This window comes from Hylaeus volcanicus, chromosome 2 (genome assembly GCF_026283585.1).
Source record: "Hylaeus volcanicus isolate JK05 chromosome 2, UHH_iyHylVolc1.0_haploid, whole genome shotgun sequence".
In the NCBI taxonomy this organism is placed as follows: domain Eukaryota; kingdom Metazoa; phylum Arthropoda; class Insecta; order Hymenoptera; family Colletidae; genus Hylaeus; species Hylaeus volcanicus.
Window position 1 is genome coordinate 31,856,739 of NC_071977.1, and position 23,548 is coordinate 31,880,286.

The 23,548-nt window shown below is 43.6% G+C and overlaps 1 protein-coding gene across 6 annotated transcripts; it reads right to left on the minus strand.

Annotated features, from left to right (window-relative positions):
* Positions 1-341: 341 nt before the first annotated feature.
* Positions 342-23,495, minus strand: LOC128885103 (casein kinase I-like). Of its 6 annotated transcripts, none has more exons than XM_054138903.1 (10): positions 22,458-23,495; positions 21,171-21,626; positions 20,774-20,884; positions 20,131-20,279; positions 19,032-19,228; positions 18,738-18,940; positions 18,388-18,649; positions 17,895-18,046; positions 11,437-11,512; positions 342-1,098 (listed from the first exon to the last, which is right to left on the minus strand). In XM_054138903.1, exons 2-10 carry the CDS (start codon positions 21,244-21,246, stop codon positions 1,074-1,076), a joined length of 1,251 nt encoding a protein of 416 aa, XP_053994878.1. In that variant the 5' UTR covers positions 21,247-21,626; positions 22,458-23,495; the 3' UTR covers positions 342-1,073. The 6 variants fall into 6 exon arrangements, with proteins under 6 accessions (XP_053994878.1, XP_053994873.1, XP_053994872.1 ...); XM_054138898.1 differs by lacking the exon at positions 342-1,098 and adding an exon at positions 1,609-5,449 and having other exon boundaries at positions 18,388-18,646; XM_054138897.1 differs by lacking the exon at positions 342-1,098 and adding an exon at positions 1,609-5,449.
* Positions 23,496-23,548: the final 53 nt, after the last annotated feature.

The following is a 23,548-nucleotide window of genomic DNA, read 5'->3' on the forward strand; positions in this document are numbered from 1 at the left end:
TAGGCGACGTTATCTTATTTGGGTAAAAAGTCAACGAATAAAAGATAAACGAGTAGTCGAATAAAAACACGAATCCGAATTACGGAATATTAGTCGATATTTTGGTTGCGAGCCTTTGCAGCTGGCTGCTTCGAATGGCGCTGATATTCGAACCGTTCGACTTAACTCTTTCGTCACGGGTGCTGACTATAATAATCGGCGCACAACGAAGGGGTTAATCGTTATTATTCGTCATCTTTTATCCGAATGAAATTCTGCCCATCTCTGTTGGGTCACGCGTCGTCCGACGGTATAAAAAGAAAGAAAACCTACGTGGCTTCGCTAACAACAACGGAAGCAGCCTCTTTCGTCGGTGGGTCGATGCTCGGAACAAGAACGATGGATTCGAACAGCGGCGAATTTACACAATTATTCCTTGTCGTTGTTAACATCGCGCCGTCACGATTGATCGCCGCAGATCGATCAGCGGGCCTGTGCTTTCTATCGATCTGTAGCTCTTGCCATCCTCGGAGATCTTGAACAATAAGAAAGGTGAAAAAGACAGCGAACGAGTCTCTCTCGAGAAGGATCGTCGCGATCACGTCGCTTTAACGCGTTCTGTACGATACCGGTTAACGATCGATCGCGTATCTGAAGCAAAACGAATGGGGTGATGCCGGTCGATTACAAGGCCTTGTGTAGTAAATGTATTTCCTTTTTAAATTACCGTTCTAGTTGGGATCTTATCTATAGGTGCATCCAGCAGAGGCAACCGTTCATACTCTTGCATTCTTTGCTTCGATTCGAAGGAACCAGACGAATCAAAGCAGAAAATCCGAGAGAACCACTTAACGGTTCTCTGTGTCGAATGCACCGTATGTTCGCGCAGGTAATTTTGATCGGTTGAAGTTTCCGGGAACCCCGAGGTTCCGAAAGGTGTCGAACGTGTCAAAAGAAAATGGAAGTCCACGGAAAGAAGACTGTCTGGCTCGTCTAGGGTTCGTCCTTTGTAATCTCCGATTCTTCTTGAAAACCTCTTTAAGATCGAGATTACGAACCAGGTGTACCTAGAAGACGTCGAACGAGTCGATCGTTTAGCCGCTGGTGCTTTTCATCAACCTACAAAGAAAGAAAACGTGTATGCGAGAAGGAAGATCGAGTCTCGGAGATGGCAAGAGGTGGTTGTGCGATGATAGAACGAGAAAACGAAAATTTCGCAGTCGAGTGAAGACGAAAGCCACGAGTATCGTGTTTCCTCGCGTACTCACACATTCCTCTTAATCTCCCAAGAAGATGTACACTGTCCACCGTTAAATACAAAACCGTTCTAAACATCGCGTATCTTATACATTTCGATATAAACTAAGCGAAAGCAAGTATACTACGATATCGAGGAAGATCGTTTAACCCTAGAGAGTGCGCATCGAATTTCCACGTTAGCGTAGATCGGGAACGAGGTTATTATCGAGGTTATAATTGAGGTTACAACGTAATTAATTAAATTGAACGAAGTTATTCCTTTGAAAACGTTGCAAACATAGTTACGTTTCGCTTATGGAATGATAAGAATCAGTGTTCGGTCGTTAGGAGCAATGTTTTTATTCTAGGTATATTTATACAGAATGACAATTGTATAACTTAAAAAGAAATTTAATAAAAAAAAAAAAGAAAGAAAGAAAAAAAGAAACGAAAGAAACGATCAACAGAATCCGCATCGAAGTGCAAGAAGAAATACAACAAAAACATGATCGAAGTTAACTAATTAAATTACTATATCATTCCTTCTGCTCCGGTTTGGGTTCAATTTTTTCTTTTTCTTTAATACAACCTTATCCTATACCTGGTTTTATATTTATCAAACAGCGTAAAAACAGTTTCTCTTATTTACCTTTATATACAAGTACTTATTGCGTTTTATTTAGTAGTCTGTCAGCGCGTTTCATTTTCGTATGGTATACTTGCTTCGACTAAACTTTAATCGCTGCATACAAAATACGCGAGTCTCGGGACGGTTTTACAGTTGTGGCGAACAGTGTTGTATCTATAACGCAACAAATAAAAAAAAAAAACAAAAGAAGGAATTAACGAAACGGGAAGGCAAGCCCGCATCAGCTCGCTTCGCGACGGCTAAAACGCTTCCTTTCATTCGGCTTCACCGCATGGTACGCAAAGACAGTTTATAATATATATATACACACATATATATATATGTATATATATGTATATAGAGTACACTCTTTGTCGGTATCGGTTTTGTTTGTTTCCTCGGATATTTCGTTTATCTAATCGTCTCTCATTGTTACTTTCTCACGCACACGTTTACACACGGGGATGCACGCACGGACTCACACACACACACGCAAATAGAACGTTCGCTCTTCCTCCATATCACGCTTTTCGCATCGTTTATAGTTATATAGTAAATTTTTTTTCTCCCTTAATGGATCAATAGTAATTGTATATATATGTACATATACAAACCGGTTGCTTCGATACAATTTTATCGATTAGTACAGTTAAAATACGATTAATCGTACATCCCGACGCGATACCGGGACCATCGTGGCGCCTTCGGGCAGGAGACCGTTTTACGTTGTTCTTTAACCCTCTCTCTCTCTCTCTGAATTGAATTTTTTGTATCGCAGTTCTCCTCGAACTGAGAAGCCCCGCGGTTCGACAAACCCCATAGTTTCGAGAAGAAAGAAGAAACTCCTCTAGGCCGAGCAAACCCCGTCTGTCGTACAAGTTTTCTTTCGCTTCGTTTCGAGAGTCCTCGAAATCGCAGCGCTCGACTTTATTCCGCTCAGTTTGCGCCAACGAGGATAAACGTTCGATTCATCCTCATCCCCGTATTACCAACGAAAGGATACGCGCTACAGTTACGAAGAATTTAAAGAAAAACTAAAAAGTCGCTTTGCAATTATCTTCGAAGTTGTGAAGAAACCAAAAGAAAGAGTTAACACGAACCGCGGTCTGGGAATTATAGACTGCTCAGGGCCACCGAGCGGCTAACCCTTTTACTCCCGTTGCTCCGTCCTCAGCTTCTACGCTCCGTCCACCTTTGTGCTTTCGGTCTCCCAATTAACACACCGACCGTCGCATCGTCTAAATTTTTATTTACACCGACGCGTTACGGTTGCGCGGTTCGCATCTAAATTCCCGTTCCTCGGAACTCGAAGTACGAAGGTACAAAATATAGAGAAATTTTGAATAAAATCGGTTCGCGCAGTCGGTGCGTTACAGGAGCGAGCGGCGAAGTCGGGATTTCGCGACGAGAGACGTGTTTCGTGCGACGCAAACTGTGCTCGGTTAAAAAATGAAACGGAACCGGAGGATTCGGTTGCTCCTCGATTTACGCTGGCGTCGATCACCTCGAGAATGATTTGATTCGAGAACCTTCGTGGGGGTGCAGGGGGGGGGTGGGTGGGAAGCGACGAGGTCGGAACGGTTTCCGCGTATCTTGTCAGTCATGATTGGAAACGCGAGAACATTCGCTCGCGCTGGCAGTGTTTGTCTCGTCCGAGGTTGACGACTCGAGGAATCCTCCTCGATTCGACTACTCTATCGCAAATTGCACTAAACATAAATCTGCTAAGAATTTCGAGAACGATCGCTAACGAAAAAATGATTTCGGGGTAGCATCGACGTCGAATCTAACTCGAATGAACCTTAAATTATGTGGATCGAAATGAAATCGTCGTCGCGATTGCATTGAGGAGACCTTCCTCGAGCGAAGAATGCGCGTTAATCGAAAATAAAAGAGTGAAAAAGAATGAGAACGATGGAAGGGGTCGTAGACGTTGACATCGAATAACGATTACAAAAAGTAATTATTACGGGTATCGTTCTGTACAAAATTAACGAAATTCGTGAAGCAGTATATCACGCAATATTTGTAACGATCGTCCCTAATTACGTTGATAATTGGTACAAAGGTAGTTCAAGTATATCGTAACTCTTACTCGTAACAATTTACAATCGAGAGGACAAAGGCAATTCCTTCGTGCTTGCGTCGCTACTGCCGAAACATCGTTAACAATAATCCGGTCGATAATTCCCATGGATTTAAATTAGAGGAGCAAGCGGCATCCGCGAGAGCGCAGAGGACAGAGAACAGAAATACGGTGGCAAAAACGAGAGGAACGCGCTAAGATCGCGACACGCGACGGAAACCGAAATCGCGGACCCGTCGCTTCCGGTTCTCTCGCGTACGGTCGACGAGAGAAACTTCCGTTTGTAAGTTTCCGAGTAGATCGTTGCGATCGATTCGTGTTCTTTGTACAAGTTACAACGTAGCGAATAGTGTAATTAACGGTAGAAGCAGCGGTAGTTGTAATGGTAATAGTAATAGCTGGTAGTAGTTAATAGTAAATAGTTAATCGTACATAGTAATAATAGTAGCGGTAGTAGTACCCTATGAAAAATAAAAAAAAAAAAATAAAAAAATTACATAGAAAAACATGTGTCGGTATAATATATATTTATGTATAACCAGTTTTCTTATCACGTTATTTTTTGTTTACTCGCATAATTTTTTTGTTTCTTTTTTTGTATGCAACTCGTCGACGAATGTTTATACAAGATGTTGATCCGGGAATGAGGAGGAGGAAAAGGATGAGGATGGTAGGATGAGAGGAGCGAAACGGGAAGTGACGTGGGTGGAAAATTTGTTTGTGAAGACCGAGAATGGAAGTGGACGCGCGGGGGACGAAAGGAGATTAAAGCGTCCCACGAACTGCTCCGACGTGACGTGAGCCCACGTCACGTCGGAGCAGCCTGTGTTCGATCGTTCCCTATGCGATCTCTGCGAGAAATAAATTCAGTTTTCGCAAGAAAATTGTTTACAAAATCTTATCTTTCTACTTTTTCCCTCGGCCTTTCCTATCCTTCCCTAAGTCTGGACACGCGAAATTTTTTCCGTGCACGTTCTCAACGCAAAAGGCATAGCACGTGGGACACGCATACAGCACAGTGATTAAGTACGATGCTTTAGGAAAGTCCTTCGTCAAGATCGCATACGTAGACGCACGTGAGCGACCGTAGCTCTTTAATGGACGCGTCTCGTAAAACAGAATTCAATTTTTCGAGCATAAAAAAATGTTCGATATCTAAGTACTAGTCAATTTCCATGATCGAATAAACCTGAAACAATAAAAGGCTCGACGATCTCGGAGTTCGCTCGAATCGCTTAGAGTCTATAAAAATAAAAGATTTAGCAACATTTCGCATGATTCTAATAAAATTAACTGGTACACACATCTTTACAGCAAAGTAACAGAATTATACGGGATTTGTTTCGCTTGGTTTGTCACCTGATTCGCAGACCCGAGCTTCGAGACTCTTCCGCTCGTCGTCGGACAACCGGACTACGGAAAGACTTTTCTAATGCATCGGAGAAGATAGGGTTTGGTGGTGTTTACTGGCAATCTTCTCGCCCAATTCCTCCTTTCTCTTGATTCTGAATCGCGTTCTACAATAAAATAACAATTTCCTATGTTTAAAGACAATCGTAAACAGAGCCAAACCTAAATGACGTAGAAGGCTGGGTATGGTACCGTTCGCCAAACGGATTTCTCGCCACCTCCTCGACTTCGTTTCGCCACCGAAAATCGGCTTTTCGCGTTAAAGAAGAAAAAAAATAGAGGAGGACGCAGCAGATCGAGGAGAGGTGATACGCTGATCAACGAGAAGCCGCGAATCGTCTGTTTGATAAGGACACGAAACGATCGCCACCTCCGTCCGAATGAATCGATCGACGATCAGATTTACGCGCGGACGCGAACTGTACAGTACGCTTTGATCGATGTTGGCGCGATTCGCCGTGATGCTTCAACGTCTAACGCAGTGCCTCTCAATCCATGACTCAATCTCGACCTGAAATTAGGTCGTGGCAGCGCGCCATCTACAATGATTCAGGTTTTTATAAACAACAACGACAAAATCGAATGAAAATATATAATCGAACAAATTGGTCGCTTACTCGTATCACGTATTACGATAAATCAAACAATTATTTTCTTCGGGTAATACGAGCGACGCTATTTCTTGATATCCCTTTATATTTTCATTTACTGTTTTCGAGTGGGTCCGCGAAAAATTGCCGAGCGATCCGAGCTCCAGGAAGTTTGAGAAGCACTGATCCGGCAGAACCGAGCGAAGCGTTTACACTCGGCGAAACAAACATACCGACTGTATTCGCTCGCCGCGAGGTCATTGTACTATATTCCGTACGATCGTTAAACCAGAGCGCCGACGGGGCGAATCTTCGACGCTCAGCCGACGGGTTAACTCGCCGTTAACGAAACCATTGTATTCGTTACATCATTGAACTAAATTGGGCTCACCCGAGAAAAATTACTCGACGACTGATTTTTCTCCTAGCGACACATCGTTAGGTATCGCGTGTCACAGCTCTGTCGTGAGCGTCATTCGACGCGCGATTTCGTCTATGTACAAATCATGGTGTTCGTTCGGTATGCTACATATATCTATACAGTTACGCTCGAATCGAATTCTCGGCGCGTTCGAGCCACCGTTCTTTGAATATCGAAGCAGCCTCGAGCCGAGAATCCGAAAGTCGAGTTTGCCTGAAGAAACTTCAGTCGAACTTTGCGATCCGGGAAGAGGAGTGCCTCTTATTTAAAAAAAAAAAACAAAATAAAAAAAAAACGCGAGATCTCTGGTTCGCTATCGGTATTCGTTCCAAGACGCAGGAAGACTCGTGTCCAGCAAAATCGTGGCAACAGCAAGGACCATCATCGAAGTCGCGTACTGTACGTTCGCCGATATACCCTAAAGCGTGGGCCCAAGTCACGTCGGAGCAGTCTGTGGGACGCTTAAGAATCACAGACCCCTGCAGAGCGTCCTTCGTCGAAACACCACGAACAATCTGTGCATATGTATACGCGTTGTCCTTCTCTATCGACCGAACCATGTTCGTCGCGAGTGCTGTTTTCCCAGGTAATCGTGGCTCGCGCGGACAATGATACGATTACTCGCGTCTGGGCGCTGTTACGTAGTCGGTTCTAAAACGGCGGTCGACTTGGACACCTAGATCGTCCCATCTAGATCGTTTCACCGCGATCGTTCTTCGAGCACGGTTTGCTCCGCATCCGGGCGACTGGATCTCCTCGCGCGACCGTTCTGGCTGGATCACGAAGACGCTAGAGATGAGCAAAACTCCTGTCCAGATAACAGTCACCGATAAAAGGTCGACAACGTTTTATTCCTTATTGGTTGAACGAAAAGTGGGGCTTGTGTTCGAGCGATTAAATCGTTCTACGTTTGTTTTTCACAGATATAATTCGAGGAAAATTTTGCTCATCTCTGTCAGACAGACCAGATAGTAGAGAACGCGCGTCGGACTCCAAAGAGCCAGCGTTGGGCAGTGATTACTTGCGATAATCGTACAATACGTGTGTTACAGTGAAAGCGCGAACTACAACGAACGTACACATATTTTCCAGGAATTCTAGCGAGAACTAACCAGAATCTAACCTAATCCAGACGAAATTCACCAGTGAATGTATGCATTCGTTATTCATCCTTACACTGTAACGCACATTTTCAGAAAATTGTATGATAAAGGCGTATGTATACGCTCTAATACATCGAATAATAATATATATATATAGGTATATATAAAAGGCGTACATAAACGGTCGGTGAATTTTGCTCGGTACATTTACTGTTCTATTAAACTGATACAGTATTAGACATATCGTTACACGTTGCACAGCAACCGATCGAGTAACTGAATATCGAGAACAGTTTCGATATCTTCTCGCCTTCGACAATGAAATTTAGTTTCTAAGCTACATTTAGAGTGTACAATGAGAAATCGGTGATCGGTCGGAGCTAATCGTGTCTGATTATTCGTTAATCATGACTAGTGATTACTCGGTAATCGTAATCATGGATTATGCCCAACGCTGGTTCTCGTAGATCACGCTCGGTCGAATGGATCGTCGACCTGGACAGTCTTCCGCGATATAGGTCACTGGATTCGCCGCCTACGGAGGGTCACGGCTCTATGCTGAAGAAGACGACGACAACGACGTATCTGCTCTATTGCTGCTGCTGTTGATTCACTCGTCGAGATCATCGGCTGCAATTCTGACCCAGGGCGGGGCCATTGTCGTCGCATTGGCGCTTCCAAAACAAAAGACACACAAAACAGCGACATTAGCGCGACACCGTCCTCACTGTTAAATGATTTTCGTCACCGAAACTTCGCCATTCCCGTCGCCGTTTGCGATTTCCTTCTCTCTTCCGATCGGCTCCCGTTGTCCGTGTCTCTCCTCCTCTCGCCCCGTCGTCTAGGCGTTTCTACTTTCGGCGGGCGATCAACGTGAGAGCTCTTCCGTCTCGTTTCGACGTGCCGTCATCGTGATCGTCTCGGCACTGGCTCGTTCTCGGCGCCGCGTTTAGCTAACGAGCGGCCGAGTTCTCTGAGACGGCAGAGAATTCGAGACGAGCCGCGATCGTCCAAGTTATCGCAACGAGAGCGAGAGTTTCGAGAGGGATGAGGCGACGAGGTCAGAGAGAGAAGGATCGCGAGGCGAACGTTTATCCACGATTTCAGTTTTTCGCCGGCGTCCGCTACCGTGGCACAGGAGATACTATCGCCCATTCTTTGCCTACTTTCGTGATTTAGAATTAGTGTCTTAGCTTTCGGTTACCTGAAAACAAAGTCAACGAAAGAACATGAAGCTCGATTCCGGCGGGTCTCGACGCCGGGCGTTTCGGTGTCTACGAGATTTAACGTGTCTTGACAGTAACGAGAGAATCAGAAGAAAACAGAAACGTGCATACCGTTCATGCACTAATCCTCGAATGACCAACGTCGGTCCGCCCAGTGCTGGATGTCTCGAAAATCCGTCGACGTGCGTACTCGATTTTCGCGAAACATTCGGATTTTGATTAATTTTAACGAATACGTGCGAAACAATCATCCATATCGCTGAACTTATCTCTCGATATACGAGTTACAGCTTGCGTAAAAAAAAATAGAAAAAAAAAACGCGTCCGTCTCTACTTCTGCTGGTTCTACGAGTAACTGTAACCGTAATTAGCAACACGGTTCGTTAGAAGCCGAATAACCGAGCGCTCAAGAAAATCGAGTACGTAAAGAGCTCCAGTTACGTGACGTTGAACGATAACACGGAGCAACCAGTTGCCGAGCAGAGTTTCGCAACAACCAGAACGACAATTCCCTCTTTTCGTTACGCTCCTATTCGTCGAGACGTAACGGTGACTATCTTGAAACCTAAACGCGAAAGTACGTTCGTAACCGTGTTACGCCAACGCGCTCGAGTTTAGATTTCCTTCTTTCACGTTTGGGCATCCCGACGAACGCGAACGATTCGACGATCCAGGTACGCTCTATCGCGACAACGTATTCGTACCGGTTGTACCTCGGAGACAAACTCTCAAATTTCCCCGATTTGAACTTGCTTGCCACGGAGACAAATTTTCGAGCTCCGAAGAGTTTAATCGTGGAATATTTTATCGATCTAGATTTCTGAACGGATCACAGAAAAGTTTAATCGAGGATCTGGATCATCGGGAATCTTTATCATCGTTCGCTTGGCACATTAGGAATTCACGTAGAACCCACGTGGGTAAGAAAGTGAAGATAACCCCTTGCACTACGCGGAAATTCGGAAAAAGCCGCGCGCCAAACCCGAGCGCCCGAATGAGCGCAGTAAATGTAACAATGAGCCTGACTCGTGATTTTCAAGTTCGGTCTGAAATTTTCATCGGGAGTCAGACTCGTAAAAGTAGTGCAAGGGGATAAAGATACATTACTCCGTCCATCAGCGAAAGAGACAGAAGCTACTATATACAAGGTGTCCCAAAAATGTAACACTTTGAAAGGAGTGGTTCGGGAGGTAATTTGAAACAACTTTTTCACTTTTTCCTTAACGAAAATATTGTTCGAGGCTTCGTTAAGCAGATATTAACAAAAAAACTCGACCAATCGGAGCGCGTGGCCACGCGCTAGAGAGCCGCAGTAGTACAGACTACGCGTCAGGCGGCTCGCGCTCTGATTGGTCAGTGTTTTCCGTTAATATCTCCTTAACGAAACCTCAGACAACACTTTCGCTGAATGTTGTTTCAAATCACCTCCCGAACCGCCTCTTTCAAGGTGTTACAACATGTTTGGGACATCCTGTATATGTTTCCTGCGCTCGTCCCCTACTGGTTATGCAAAATATAAAGATTGTTCAACGTGAGTGTAAGAAAAGACCATTCCAGTGCACCCGACAGCAGGCAAACAGACTTCATCGTCGCATTTGGAAAGCATTTTCTCCACTGTCTTTATCATTGATCAGAGGAGTCGCGATAATTACAACGTTCGAGTTCGATCGAGTAATTCGATCCATTCGATGAATACGCGATGCAATTGAATATTAAGTAATCACAGGCAATTGAGTCGCGATTAAATCACGCGATGGACGACTATTAAAGTAATCGTTGGGTGCCAACGACGACCGGCGATCAAAGTAATCGCTATTCTACGATCTCTAGTGTAAAATTAATAACGACGTTTAACGTTCTTTCCAAATGACACAGTGCTCTCCCTCTTCCCTCTCAACTTCTCCCCGGATCTCGGTCGATCGAGGGAGAACCATGCCACGGTATCAAGACACCAATCTACCAAAAAGAGTGACCTGCCAAATTAGAGCCGAATGCAACTAACACCGACATCCACATCGAGATATAGTTCGCAAGCAAAAACAGTCTGTACACAGTCGGCGAAGAATAAATCATAATTCATTCGGAACCGTTCGCGTGATTCTATCGCGAAAACAAGGTACGCGCACTTACAATGAGTAACTTTAAGTATTGAAAATATGTATTCTGATAATGTACGCAATCGCGGGCTATATATACATACCTTCATCGTGAATAAAAATTATAAAGCGACGAAGTAAAAATTGCAGTAATTGCGGTAAAAGTTGCTCACTGTATACGTAACAGCATCGCCATAGTTCGTTTACAAAAATCGAAATGAAAAGATGCACGAAAAGAATGAAAAATCGTGACGCGATTGACTCTGGTGTCGAATATAGTTTGTGAATTGAATCGCGACGATTTAATGACCCCGTGTGCAATGTTGCATGCAAACCCCGATGACAGCACCAAGTGTAACAAGCTCGTTGCAATTACTACAGAAACGTTACGGCGTAAGAGGAAAAAGAAACTTTTGCTTTCGTCAGCCAATCGAAAATAGACGAATCAAGAAATTTGACATCAAGAAAGAGTAGAATGCTTTCAGAAAATGCGCGAAAGAATCTTCCTTCTTAAACCTCTGAATCGAGAAGACCCCTTAAGAAATAATTAAACGCGCGATTAGTTACAAAGCTACGAAACAGTGAGACCACACCCTCTGGACGCTAGGCAGAGCGAGTTATACTTAGGTGCTTATTGCGGTGTGATATAGCAACTCACTTGGACTTCGGCTGCATTTCTCCCTTACGGTGCAACCTCATACTGACCCTTCGCTCCTGGCCGACCGCGCCCGACGCTGAAAAACACCAGCAGAAAACAATGCATACCGCGGAAAAAGAACCACTTGCACCGTTAACACCTTCGTGCTCGCGTAATTAATTCTCTTTTAATGGACGGCGGTCTTTCGTGTTCCAAAAACAATTAAAAAAAACAAAAAAAAAGCTACAAAAAATCATTTGATCGCGAAAGACACGGTATACCAAGCTTAAAGAACAATCTTTGAAAGGCTAACACGAATGGCACGAGCATGAAGAGGTTAACGATTCGACGTATCCTCAGGTTTCTTCAGAGATGGGCAAACTGCTCTTGGATCGTGTTCGAAACCTCCATGTCCCTTAACGATCCCCATCGAAATTAGATTACGCGATTCAACTCGAGTTTGACCATCTCTGAGAATTGCACGTTAAATAAATACCGATAAAGATCGACGGAGAAATCGCGAGTATACTCCGACCCTTTAAAGCACCGTTGCAAAAGAGTTTGCAACGTAACATGAGTTAATTTTACATTCTCGAGGCATTTGTAAATTAAAAGCTTCTTCAGTTCTTTAATAGGAGACGTCTTCGCGTCTACGTATTTCTCGATCTTCCGACGTAGAAATTCGGAATTTAAAGGGTCAAGATACGCGATCGGTCTCCTTAGGAACGAGTTACAAAACGCATTCGCAGTCGTGCGGTAGCTCGAGTCGGGAAAATCAGAAACTAGAGAGCACAGTGTCCGGAGGTGTATGAAAACAGTACTCGCGTTACAAAAGCGCGCATCTCGCGGTTACGCGCGTTACAAGTTACACCCGTCGCAAGTCGAGCAACGTTCGGGCTACTTTACAGACGGTTTCGCGTCGCTTGTTCGTTGGCCGTGACCAACCATCCGTGCTAATACCGCTGGTATCGTGCGAGAATCGTTGCGATTCGATCCGAATTATGCTACAGGGTGTCCAACGCAAAGGTATTTACTCGATTGTCGTAATTGACGCGTTAAATGCAACGCCGGTTTTACGTGCCGTTCCGTTCAGAATATAAACAGATATCGGGCAACAAAATCTCAGTACCATTTATTGTTCGAAAGAAAAGAAGTCGGTGCACGTGGTTTCTACGTGAATAACAAGAGAAAGCAAACTGTTCGTAGGTTGATTTAAGATTTGAATTGAAATTATACTCGTCTGTTATTCGAATTAAGAAATGGTAACGCTAACATTACCTAACGCTGCAGAATTTCGATCGTCGGACACCCTGTATAGACTCTAGGAGACACTGTTGGTTCGCTGACGGGATTCTGCTCGAATAACGACAAAGTGTTTCGCTACACTCGAAGGATTAACGTAGAAAACATTCGGATCCGATGTGAAGTCGATCGCGACGGGCATCGACCGCACGGAACAGGAACGCGATGGACGGACCTTTCACGCTTGGCAATTGAAATGGAAAAAGCTCTCGACTTGAGAAACAATCGTCGAAAAGACATCGTGACGACGCATACGATTCGACGGTTCAGAAATGTAAAAATTGAACAAACAAAAAAAAAATGAAAAGAAAAGGAAAAAAATATAGAAAAGAAAAACAAATACGCCTCCGTGAAGACAGATGATGCGAATTAGAATTGAAAAAAGAAGAGTCTTGGATCGAGCTCGAAGTGTCTCTCGTACAATATGGTTTTTCCATTCAAGCCAAGTGAGAAAAAAATTTTGACAAGGATAATCGACAATGTCGTGTGGTGAAATAAATAAAGAGACCAGTCCTTGAATGGAAAAACATTTATTTGCTACTTCATCATCATCATCATCATCATCACCATCATCATCATCATCATCATCGCCACTATCGATAAAAACAGGATAATTACAAATAGATGCGCGATTGCGAAGACTCCCTGGATAAGTGAACAAAACAAGGGAGAAATAATGCGCGATAGGGAAGCAGCGATGACGCCTACCGTGGGATCCAGCGTTTAGGAAGAAGTCAGTAAATTCACAACTTCCCTGACGATCGGGAGAAACGATTCAACGTGCACGTGTTGCCGTTGTTGCCGAACGAAAGAAGCCCTCGAGATTACTAATTCGCGCGTAGAACAAGTAGAAAACTATGCTTTATTGTTTCTATCTAAGCTTTGGTAACCTTTCTGGATCTCGAGGTGCTTCTTTTCGTTGGATCGAAATCGGTCGTCGTGAACAGAGTGGCCACGATCGTCCGATCGTCGAAGAACGATTCACTTTCTGCGAACAAACGGTGCGTGAGAGGATTAAGCGCGAAGATGAACTATTTCTATTAAATCGAAAGCAACAAACAAGAATTTTCTCAATCTCTGCATTCGATGGATGTCTACTTACAATGTTCAGTGTTTGGAAACAGACTTGACTTTCGATGTATCTAGTAACAGTATCGAGGAATTATTATCAGCCTGGATTGCCATATGCTACTATAGACAATTTTTTTTTTTTTTAATTAAAGACTGTTTCTAAATAGCTCGGTAGATAAAGTATTAATTGACCGAATACGGTAAAGTCCCCTTAAATGCACAGGGCTCGGTACCGAACTTGCGTGTTTATCACAGAGTTCGTATATTTTTTTATGTCTGCCGACAAGCTTCGAACGTAGAGAAGGACAGAGAATAAAGAAGAGGACGGAGAAAAAACACCAGGGTACGTCGGTGTTTTATCCAGTTTTACCTGGATCGCGTTACACTGCTCGGTGCTCGAACTCCTTGACCCCTCAAGGGGTACAGCCCCCTTTTGGTGAGGATGGTTTCCGTGCGTTTAAGGAGATTTTACCGTACTGGTTTCGATTAAAATTCAATTTAGTGTACAAATTACTGTTCCAGCGTATCAATTGTTACGTCACAGAGCAAATGAATTTTTGTGATAAACCTGCGAGGAATTAACGAACGCTTTGCTGCGATTCTGGAGATATTTCTTTGTTCCTTCGCGCCTAAATCCTCTCACGCAGTTCTTGCTCTTTCCATCGCGCTGGAATCCCTCTCCCCCCGAAAAAAAAACGAACGCGGCGACACGTTCGGCTAACATCTTCGAAGATCGACAAATTCCTATCAGAAACATCGATTTCGAACTCGACCTTTCGGATAGTAAAAACTAGTTTGTATTTACGTCCATACCCTACCTCAAAAAGTAAACACACTCGCTCTATATGGATAATAAACGCTGGGTTATGATTACAATGTTCGATAAGCGTCGCGATGGAACACTCGAGACGGTTAACGATTAAATGAACGAACATAAAACGGTATGTTGCGAATTCTAATTAGCCCTCTATTACATATTAATCAGGAACTCGATAAAAAATCTCTACGAAGTACAGACGGAATCTCGTGTTCTTTTTTACGGATACGTCTACTAGCTGCGCGGATTCGGTCGCGTATCGTTCAGGACGAATATCGATTAATCGACGGATACATTAACGACGAAGAGAAATCTCTTTTACGGAAAATAAAGCGATAATCCATGCGATAGAGGGTTAATTATACGATGGGAGGCGTACGATTCGTTCGCGCGAGACAATTATTCTCGAGTCGGATCGGACGGTGTGACGCATTGGTGAAAAATGAAGCGAGCACGACTTCGATACATGAGCGTTAATTTTTGCTTTCGAAAGTAGACGAACGTTCGTGTAAAGGAGAAAAGACGAAGGTAGAAAATGTTAAAAAGTATAAAACTGTTTCGAGGAACATAAACGTTCCCTTTCGAATTTTCGATATAAAAATCAGTCTGAGGAATATCAGTTCTTCGATTAGTCTCGTAATCGTATAAAAATTAGTAGGCGAAATTACGGACTACGAACTACTCTAAAATTAGGAAGAACTTTCGGGAGTTTCGCTCAATTTATCGTCGCTCCGATGGACCACCGTATATCCGAATAAACGGAGTTCCACTGTATTTACTTTCGACCAGCGACGAACGGATCCGTTAAATGGTCATTTAGATGACCGATCGACAATCGCTCTTTTCTAATTCTAAATCGAAAAAAAAAAAAGAGAGATCCAACACCATAAACACGGCGAAGGTGATGAAGTGCTCGTATGAAAAAATATCATTTCTTTATAAAAACGCGAGTATCAAAAGTTAAGGGAATTTCTCCGTATAATAGCCCTATTCGCCATCGATTCTGAATTTCACCGTGCTGCTACTGTTAAACGTCTATCCTATCTTATGTACACCGGTGGTTTCTTATTGCGTTAGTTACTGTAGTTTGGTATATGAGAGTATACATTTTGCGTTAAGTCCTATACGTCTCGTAAAGGAGACAAAGAATATCAATTCGATCCATATCGAGGCGTCGATCGGATTGGTTCGAAGAACGAAATTCGAAAATTGCAGCAGGATTCCCTATAGAGTTCTAACGAAACCTCGACAGCAATAATTAAAAAAAAAAAGCAGCTGTCTGCCAAAATATTTTGAATCCCTTGCGATAACTACCAATATTTCGAAACATGATGGATCGCATGCCGAATGAACAAAATTAGCGTCTCCCGAACTGTTTCGACCACGAAAAACTTTTTATCTTATTTTTAAAAACGATATAAAACGAATGTACATGTATAGAAATGATAAAATCTGTTAAAATTGAACCCGTCGTCCACATAATTAAAGTTAAAACGATCCAAATTATGCGTTACGATGACGAAGTAACCTTCACAGTTTGAGAAACGCTAACCGAAACAAACGAGTTTACGTCACCGTTTACATTCGGAATGTATAACGTATAATTCGAAAGAAATCAAACGAAATACATGGAACCTTAGATCACAGCTTGATCAATGCGAGTATTTAAACTATAACGTTTAGGTTATATTGCGACGAAACGGTTACACCTGACCTCTAAACAAGAATCATGTTATTAATGCGGTATTAGCGGTATCGCTCGTCGCAATCCTCGATAAACATCACCTAAACGAACGGACGATAGTGCCATGAGAAGTTAAAAGGAAACAGAATTTAAATTCACCTTAAAGATTGATTATACTATTCCATAGATCGCGAGAACAAAAAACCTCTCAGGTATAGCAGCATACAGAAAAACCTCTACGGTAGCGTTCCTAGAACTTCACCTTTCCGTGAATTTCCGAAATAACGGAGAGCTACGCGCAAGCTACGATAAAGATCGCTCGGTGGTGTAAGAACGTTCCCTATAAATACGAAACGCGAGTCGCGGTACAAATACAAAGTTAAAGGCAAATGCAAATAAACATATCGAGAAGGATGCCCTTTAGAGTATCAAGATTCATGGCCTGAATGTTGTTACTCCGTGCAGTTTTCGACAGTCCGGTCTCGGTTGCCGCGACATTGTTTCCATTAGGTTTGTGATCCTTGGTGCTACCAGGTGGATCGTTCTTAACGCTCGGAGGAGTCGGTTCCATCTGTTTCTTTTCGTTTGCATTGAGTAAATTGTTCTCCTCCTTTTTCGCCTGCAACGTACTGTCTTCCAATTGGATGGTGACCTGCTTTCTATTGGCGGAGACCAGATCGTCCTTGCTAGTGTCGCGCTCAGAGAAAAAATCGTGATTGGACTCGACGGAGGTACGCCTCACCGGCAGACTCGGGACTCGATCAAAAAAATCATCCTTCTGATACTTGCGTAGAAAATATTCGCACTTCTCCTCGGCGCTCTGCGAATTCTCGTATTTATTCCGTCGTCTGATGAGGCGCTGCTTTACTAAAAAATGCCAGTTCCTACGGAGGCGTTGGAAAAAATTTGGACGATCGCGAACCGACTTGTTCGCCGACGTGTCCATAGATTTCTCCGATCTCTGAGAGAAGTCCAGGCTCCTCTGCTTATCGTGGCAAACCGTTTTCTGCCACTCCTCCTCGGTGAGGTCCAGGCTCTTCGAACCCATCAGCGATAAATCGACGTTTCTCTTCAATATTCCCAGAAAAAAGGAGAAATTTTTGTTCTGCTTGGCGGGCCCTTGGCATATCTTCTTGCAAAACTCGGAACGAACGCAAGATTCGTGGTCGAGGAACTCCGCGGTCCCGGAATGACGACGGACGTCGCGGGTCGCGCTGAGACGTCGACTTCCGGGCGTCGAGCTGTCCTTCGCGTTGTCCTGATCGCGACCCTTCTCTTCATCCACGCTGCCGAAGCAATTCAGCGAGCCGGGTGTTTTGACGGCGTACCCGTAAACGAGATTGTTCTGCTCGAGCGTATTGCTATTATGGAACACCACCACCTCGCGATCTACGTCTTTCTCGCGGTGTCCTAGATTCAGACCCGTTACGTCCTGCGCTGCTCTACCCGGCGACGATTTAAACGTACTGAACTGACACGGATTCGAGCGTTCCTGCGCGATATCGCTACCACCTGCTTGCGCGTGTCCGACTACGAGCTGCGTTTTTCGTTCGACTATAGCCTGCTGCTGGCTCAAACATAATTCTCGGTAGAACTTTATTTTACCTTGGAGATCACTCTTATCTTGATTGTCCTGATCGCGAAGTGCTTCCATCGCCTCGCGTTTTTGCCGCATACTTCTCATATTCGAGGTTGTTCCCACTGTCGGGCCCACCGTCGGCACCGATGCGTTCGCCAGACACTGCCGCGTGTAGGGCCTGCAATTCACAACATCGACGCGATGAGAGTTAATCTTATTTATTTATAAATTGAATAACATCGATAACGAGCGATATCGAGGCTGGGAATCCTCATTAGGGACGACAAAAGAAGAACGAAAATAAATGTTTGAGATAAAGAATTCATCGTACTTGATTATTCTTATTCGACGCGTGTATTTCCCGATTCATTGACCCAGCCGCTAATAATAGAACGCACTGGGTAATGAAATGACCATGCTATTTATACACATGAAAGAACACGGTATGGTGGAGACGCGATCGCCAACATTTTCATGTCTGATTTCGTATACGTTCTACTTAATTCTGTTACCACCAACCTTGATCGCTGTTCTTGATCGTTATTGGTCCCGGACGGCAGCGCCGCGTTCGTTTGTTGAGAGTGCATCGGCACCTGTTGCGCCGAGGGCAACGTCGGTTGCCTCACGTTACCGAACTTCAGCATATTCCAATCGAACACGTAGTCGTAAGTGAAACCCTGCCCGTGGAATAGCGTTCGGAAGAGTTGTCGAAGATACGAGTAATCTGGCCTCTCCTCGAAACGTAATCCTCGGCAATACCTTAGGTACGACGCAAACTCTACTACAATAACAAGATTTTTATTTTGAGTACGAAGCGATTCCGGTTCACCGATGTTATTGAACAGTGCAACGCAAGAACGGGTATTTACCGGGATAACCTTTGCAGAGTTCCTCGACGGGTGTGGACATTTTCTTTTCGGAGATACGTTCGTATTTCTGCCTCTTGGTCGCTGCTTTCAAACCTTGCCAGGGCAAACTACCCCTGTTGAAGTACATAAGAACGTACCCCAAGGATTCAAGGTCGTCTCGCCGTGATTGCTCGATTCCCAAATGTGTGTTGATACTCGCGTATCTGTTTATATACAAACAAAGCAAAAATTGTAAACATTCATCGAGAATGAAACGTCGATGAAAGAGAAACAATGGTGTATCCATCAACAAACCTGGCCGTTCCCGTCAGATTCTTGTTCTCTCGGTAAGGTATGTGTTTGTGAGTACGAACTTCGCGATATTTCTTAGCTAATCCGAAGTCTATAATGTACACGAGATTTCCTTTCTTTCCTAGTCCCATCAAAAAATTGTCTGGCTTGATGTCTCGATGGATGAAGGTACGACTATGAATATAATCCGTTCTACTTATCTATAGAGAAAGAATAGAAAAACAATGCATCAGTTATCGACATGGCGGTTGCGTCAAGTTTTCGTTATTGCAAGCGTAAACAAAAACAGAGAAAAATTAGCGAGTCTTTCGCACGCTAATAGCAACTGGAAATCAATGCAATGAAACGAAGAGAGTAAGTCATGCTTCATTCATATATTCTAAGGTCATTGCCTCTGGTAACTAATAGTACAGAACTGGTAACATTCGTTGGACCTTACGAACTGTTTGGTGGGAATTGAAAAAATTTGGAAAATACCGACGGAAAAAGGATCCTTTCACGGATCCTTTCACCTGTTTTTTTCTGAAGATTCTCCCATTTAGCGCGACACCAGAATAGTACTTTGCTAAATGCATTTTGCTTACAACCAAAGCTTTCTATACTAGCATCAACTCCTCGTAAAACATTGTTTTTATTGAGATCGTGAAGCCATATTATCGGCTAAACGAGTCGTTGGCTGATAAGGACGTTACTCGTATTGTAATTTATTTCATCGATGGAAAACAGAATAACAAATACTTGCACATAATCGCAATATGAACTTTGAACGTTACAATATATGCTTTGTATTTGCGACGATACCACAGGAACATGGAATCGAAGATCTCGTTTCAAAAGCAGCAAGATGAAATTGCATACATTATCTCTTATCTTTCGTCGAAGAACGAGATGATAAGCAATAATATAAAAAAAATGTAAAAGAATATCAAGATGAAATACTGTAAAGCTTTCAAGCCTAGCATAAAGGATATTAGTTACTTGTTACGTATAACTTACCAAAAAATTATAACAAAAAAGACAAATATGGCAGTAAATATTGAAATATACGATTACAATAAAAAAAACTCTTGAAACAATGATCCTAGTAAAAATTATTATTTACCAACTGATCGGCGAGAAGCAAAACTGTCTTTAAAGAAAATCTTCTTGAACAGAAATTAAAGAGATCCTCCAGCGACGGACCAAGTAGCTCCATTACCATTACATTGTAGTCACCTTCCGAGCCACACCATTTTATAGTAGGTATGCCAACTGAAACATTGCAATAAAGTACGTTTGACAACAATTTAACGCAACGTGTATGTCAAAATTTACAAGTAGAACATTAAAATATCGTTTGAAACTAAATAAGTGTCCTCATAGAAAAAAAAAATATACCGTTACAGAGGAAAATAAAATAATGATAATTTGCGAATAGAATAAAATAAATTATTTACGTTACGAGTAACTATGCAATTTATTTTAACTAACAAAACTGGAGCATGAATATGCAATCGTTAAAACGGTAAAGTCCGTATTACATTGTCACAAAGAACACAGGACCGGGGTGGGGAGAACGGAGAAACATAGGAAACAGGGAAGGGGAGGAGGGAGAGCGAGAGAGAAGGTTCAGTGGCCAGACCTCAACCAGCTGTCCAACAAACAAACACAAAATTCTGACGGTTCTCGCGCGACAACGATTCGAAATATGCGTCGCATTTTCCGACGGTTCGCGAAACCCCACGAAAACGAAAAACCTTACTCACCGCCTCCTTGCATCATCCTGTAGAACTTGGACTCTATGTGCAACTGCGGATGCCGCGTTTTTATGCATTCTAGCTTGATGGCGACTTCCTCGCCGGTGGAGATGTTGGTACCTAAGAATAACAAAAAAAAAAAAGGCCAGAGGCCCGATCACGCGGTTGCCAGACGGGGCGAAATTTTTTACGAAAAAAAAAAAGAAACGATCGAAAAAATAAAAATAAATAAACGTGTACATGTGTGCACGGGGGAGTTGGCGCGTTCATGCATGTCGTAGGGCAACTAGCGTGAGTAGGTGGGCGGATAGCGTGTGCGATACGTTGGTGTGCGTGTGTGTGGGTGGGAGGGGGAAGGCACAAGTAAAAACGTAAATGTCGAAAAGGAAGCAGCGAATAGAGTTACCTAGGTAAATGTCGCCGAAGGAGCCGCTCCCGATTTTCCGTCCTAGCCGGTACTTATTACCAACGCGTAGCTCCATCCTTCAGGCTCGCGGGTCTCGCGAAGAAAAGTAGCACGGAGCAAGGAAAGACGACTTTTAGGCAGCCGACTCCGAGGAGCGCTCTCAGAGGCTCCCGTTGGTGGTGATGTTTAAACGAGACCTGGCCGCCGTGTTACAAACTGGACGGGGCCTCCATCTTTGATCGCGTCGCCGTTCGCGGACCTACGGGCATTTCTTCTTCTTTCTCTCCTCGAAGTAATAGTTGCTGCTGCTGCTGTCTCTTCTTCTTCTCGCTGCGATGGCGGCCGCGCTGCTGATGGCGCTGCTGTCGTTTTCGCCGTTGTTGTTGACGGCGCTGCTGCCGTTGCTGCCAGACAGAGTTCACCACACAGAGGCCACCGTCGAGGAGACTGTCGTACCTGTGATGTCAGATCGAGGACGGGTGTCATAGAAAATTGCCCGTTCCACCTGGTTCGATGGTAGGGAGAACGGACGCACACTAACGGACGAGTCGCGTGTACGTGAAATCGCGCTTCGGACAACTTCGGATCGTAGAGAGAGAGAGAGGGCGAATCCGAGCTTTTCTTTCGCTCTGTCTAAACAGCTGAAATCCTTGAGTAGAAATGTTTTGATTTGTTTTAAATATTAGATTCTGGGATTTTGTTTTTTAAATCGAAATGAGTAGAATCGATTCAATGTCAGAAATCATTTTTCTATTATTTACAAAGTATGCCTCGCGTATATTTTAGAGATCTAACTAAAACAGAGATGACAGCCGTACAGTGACTCTATTAGTCATTTATTCAATGACAGTGGCCTTAGAACTTTATCGTGATATTTTTCTCTAGAAAAGTAACAATAGACTTTCTGAAAAGAGGTGTCGAGCATGCGACGGAAAATGACACGTGCTCGCAGTTTACCGTGAAATCTAAAAATTCGATTTAACTGTACGATCTAACTGTTTTCTCGTTCTATGTATTTCGGATTCAATGTAACACTCGTTATTAAGGCAAGATCCTTCTCGAGTACATTAGACGACCAAGAATCGTATTCCGTTTGCCGGCAATTCCAAGTTCAGCTGTGTCGAGCGCGAGAAGATGAGAGCATCATTCGTCTTCTCTCTCGACTCCCCGAACTAACCCGAAGTGGCGAGCACACGTATACGCGAGGCTCGTGGATCGGTATGTGTACGTGGGGGGGGGAAATTCTCTGTGACTCGCGCCCTCAATGTGGCATCACCAGTGTCGTACCCGAAATCCTTGCCCCCCACGGGGGGCGGCTGATCACTCGTCCTTGTACTTCGCGGGTTTAGTAAGCCCGAGAACGCGCCGCGACGAACAACACCACCGGATCTTGCAACACCACGTCGATCCGGACAGAGCAGCGCGAACCGGGTAAGGGCATCTGCCCTTTCGCTACGTAGATCCTGCACCGGAGACAGAATGGCAGACACACCAGTTATGGCCGTCCACGATCCACACCGTTGCGAACGCTCACCCCCCCTTAATCGTTGCCTTTTACGCGCGAACGCGACCCATACAATTTTTTTTCCAAACACACGACCGAGGAATCGACCGACCGACCGTTCGCACGCGAATTTATCACGACACTGTATATCACTTTCGCTCACTTTCTACAACGCTTGTACTGGACAAGTCCTGTTCTCAGTGTCGCACGCTCGCTTACTCCCGACCGCCGACCACCACGGCGACGCACGACGAACGCCGAAGGCACACGAACCGCATTTCGACACGCCTGAAAAACTTCCGCGTCATCTGGTGAACACTGGTTGAATAGTGTTCGATAGCGTTTGTATTTGTACCGATGTCATTCGAAATATTATTGAAACTCAACAAAGGCTAGTTTTTAAAGCGTTGATAGCCCGCCGTATCAGACTCTGTTTTTAAACAGAAATTCTTTGTCGATAGGATTAATCGTATTAAGAATTCAGTCGATGTTATCTTTTAAATTCAAGTCGCTTGTTTCAAATAAAATAGTACGTCACTTTAGTTGTACTGAATCCGGCTTGAAAATAAAATAAACAGTTTACTATTTGAATGGTGCGCTCTACGAGTCTACCTGGCTTTAAAAGGAAAAAGGAAAGTTAATAAGATACATGCATTATTACAACAGATTAGTGTTTGCAAGTTATGCAATAATATTTTGCCACGACAGAATACCTCATTATTTTCTATTTTGCATTTATTACTTTATTAACGCGTGCATTTTTGTATAAATATAGACGTTAAAGTTTAAATGTTGTACGAAATAAATCAAAATAAATAAATAATTTCTATTCGAAAAATAAAATAATCGTTTGTTTAGGTTTTAGAAACAGACG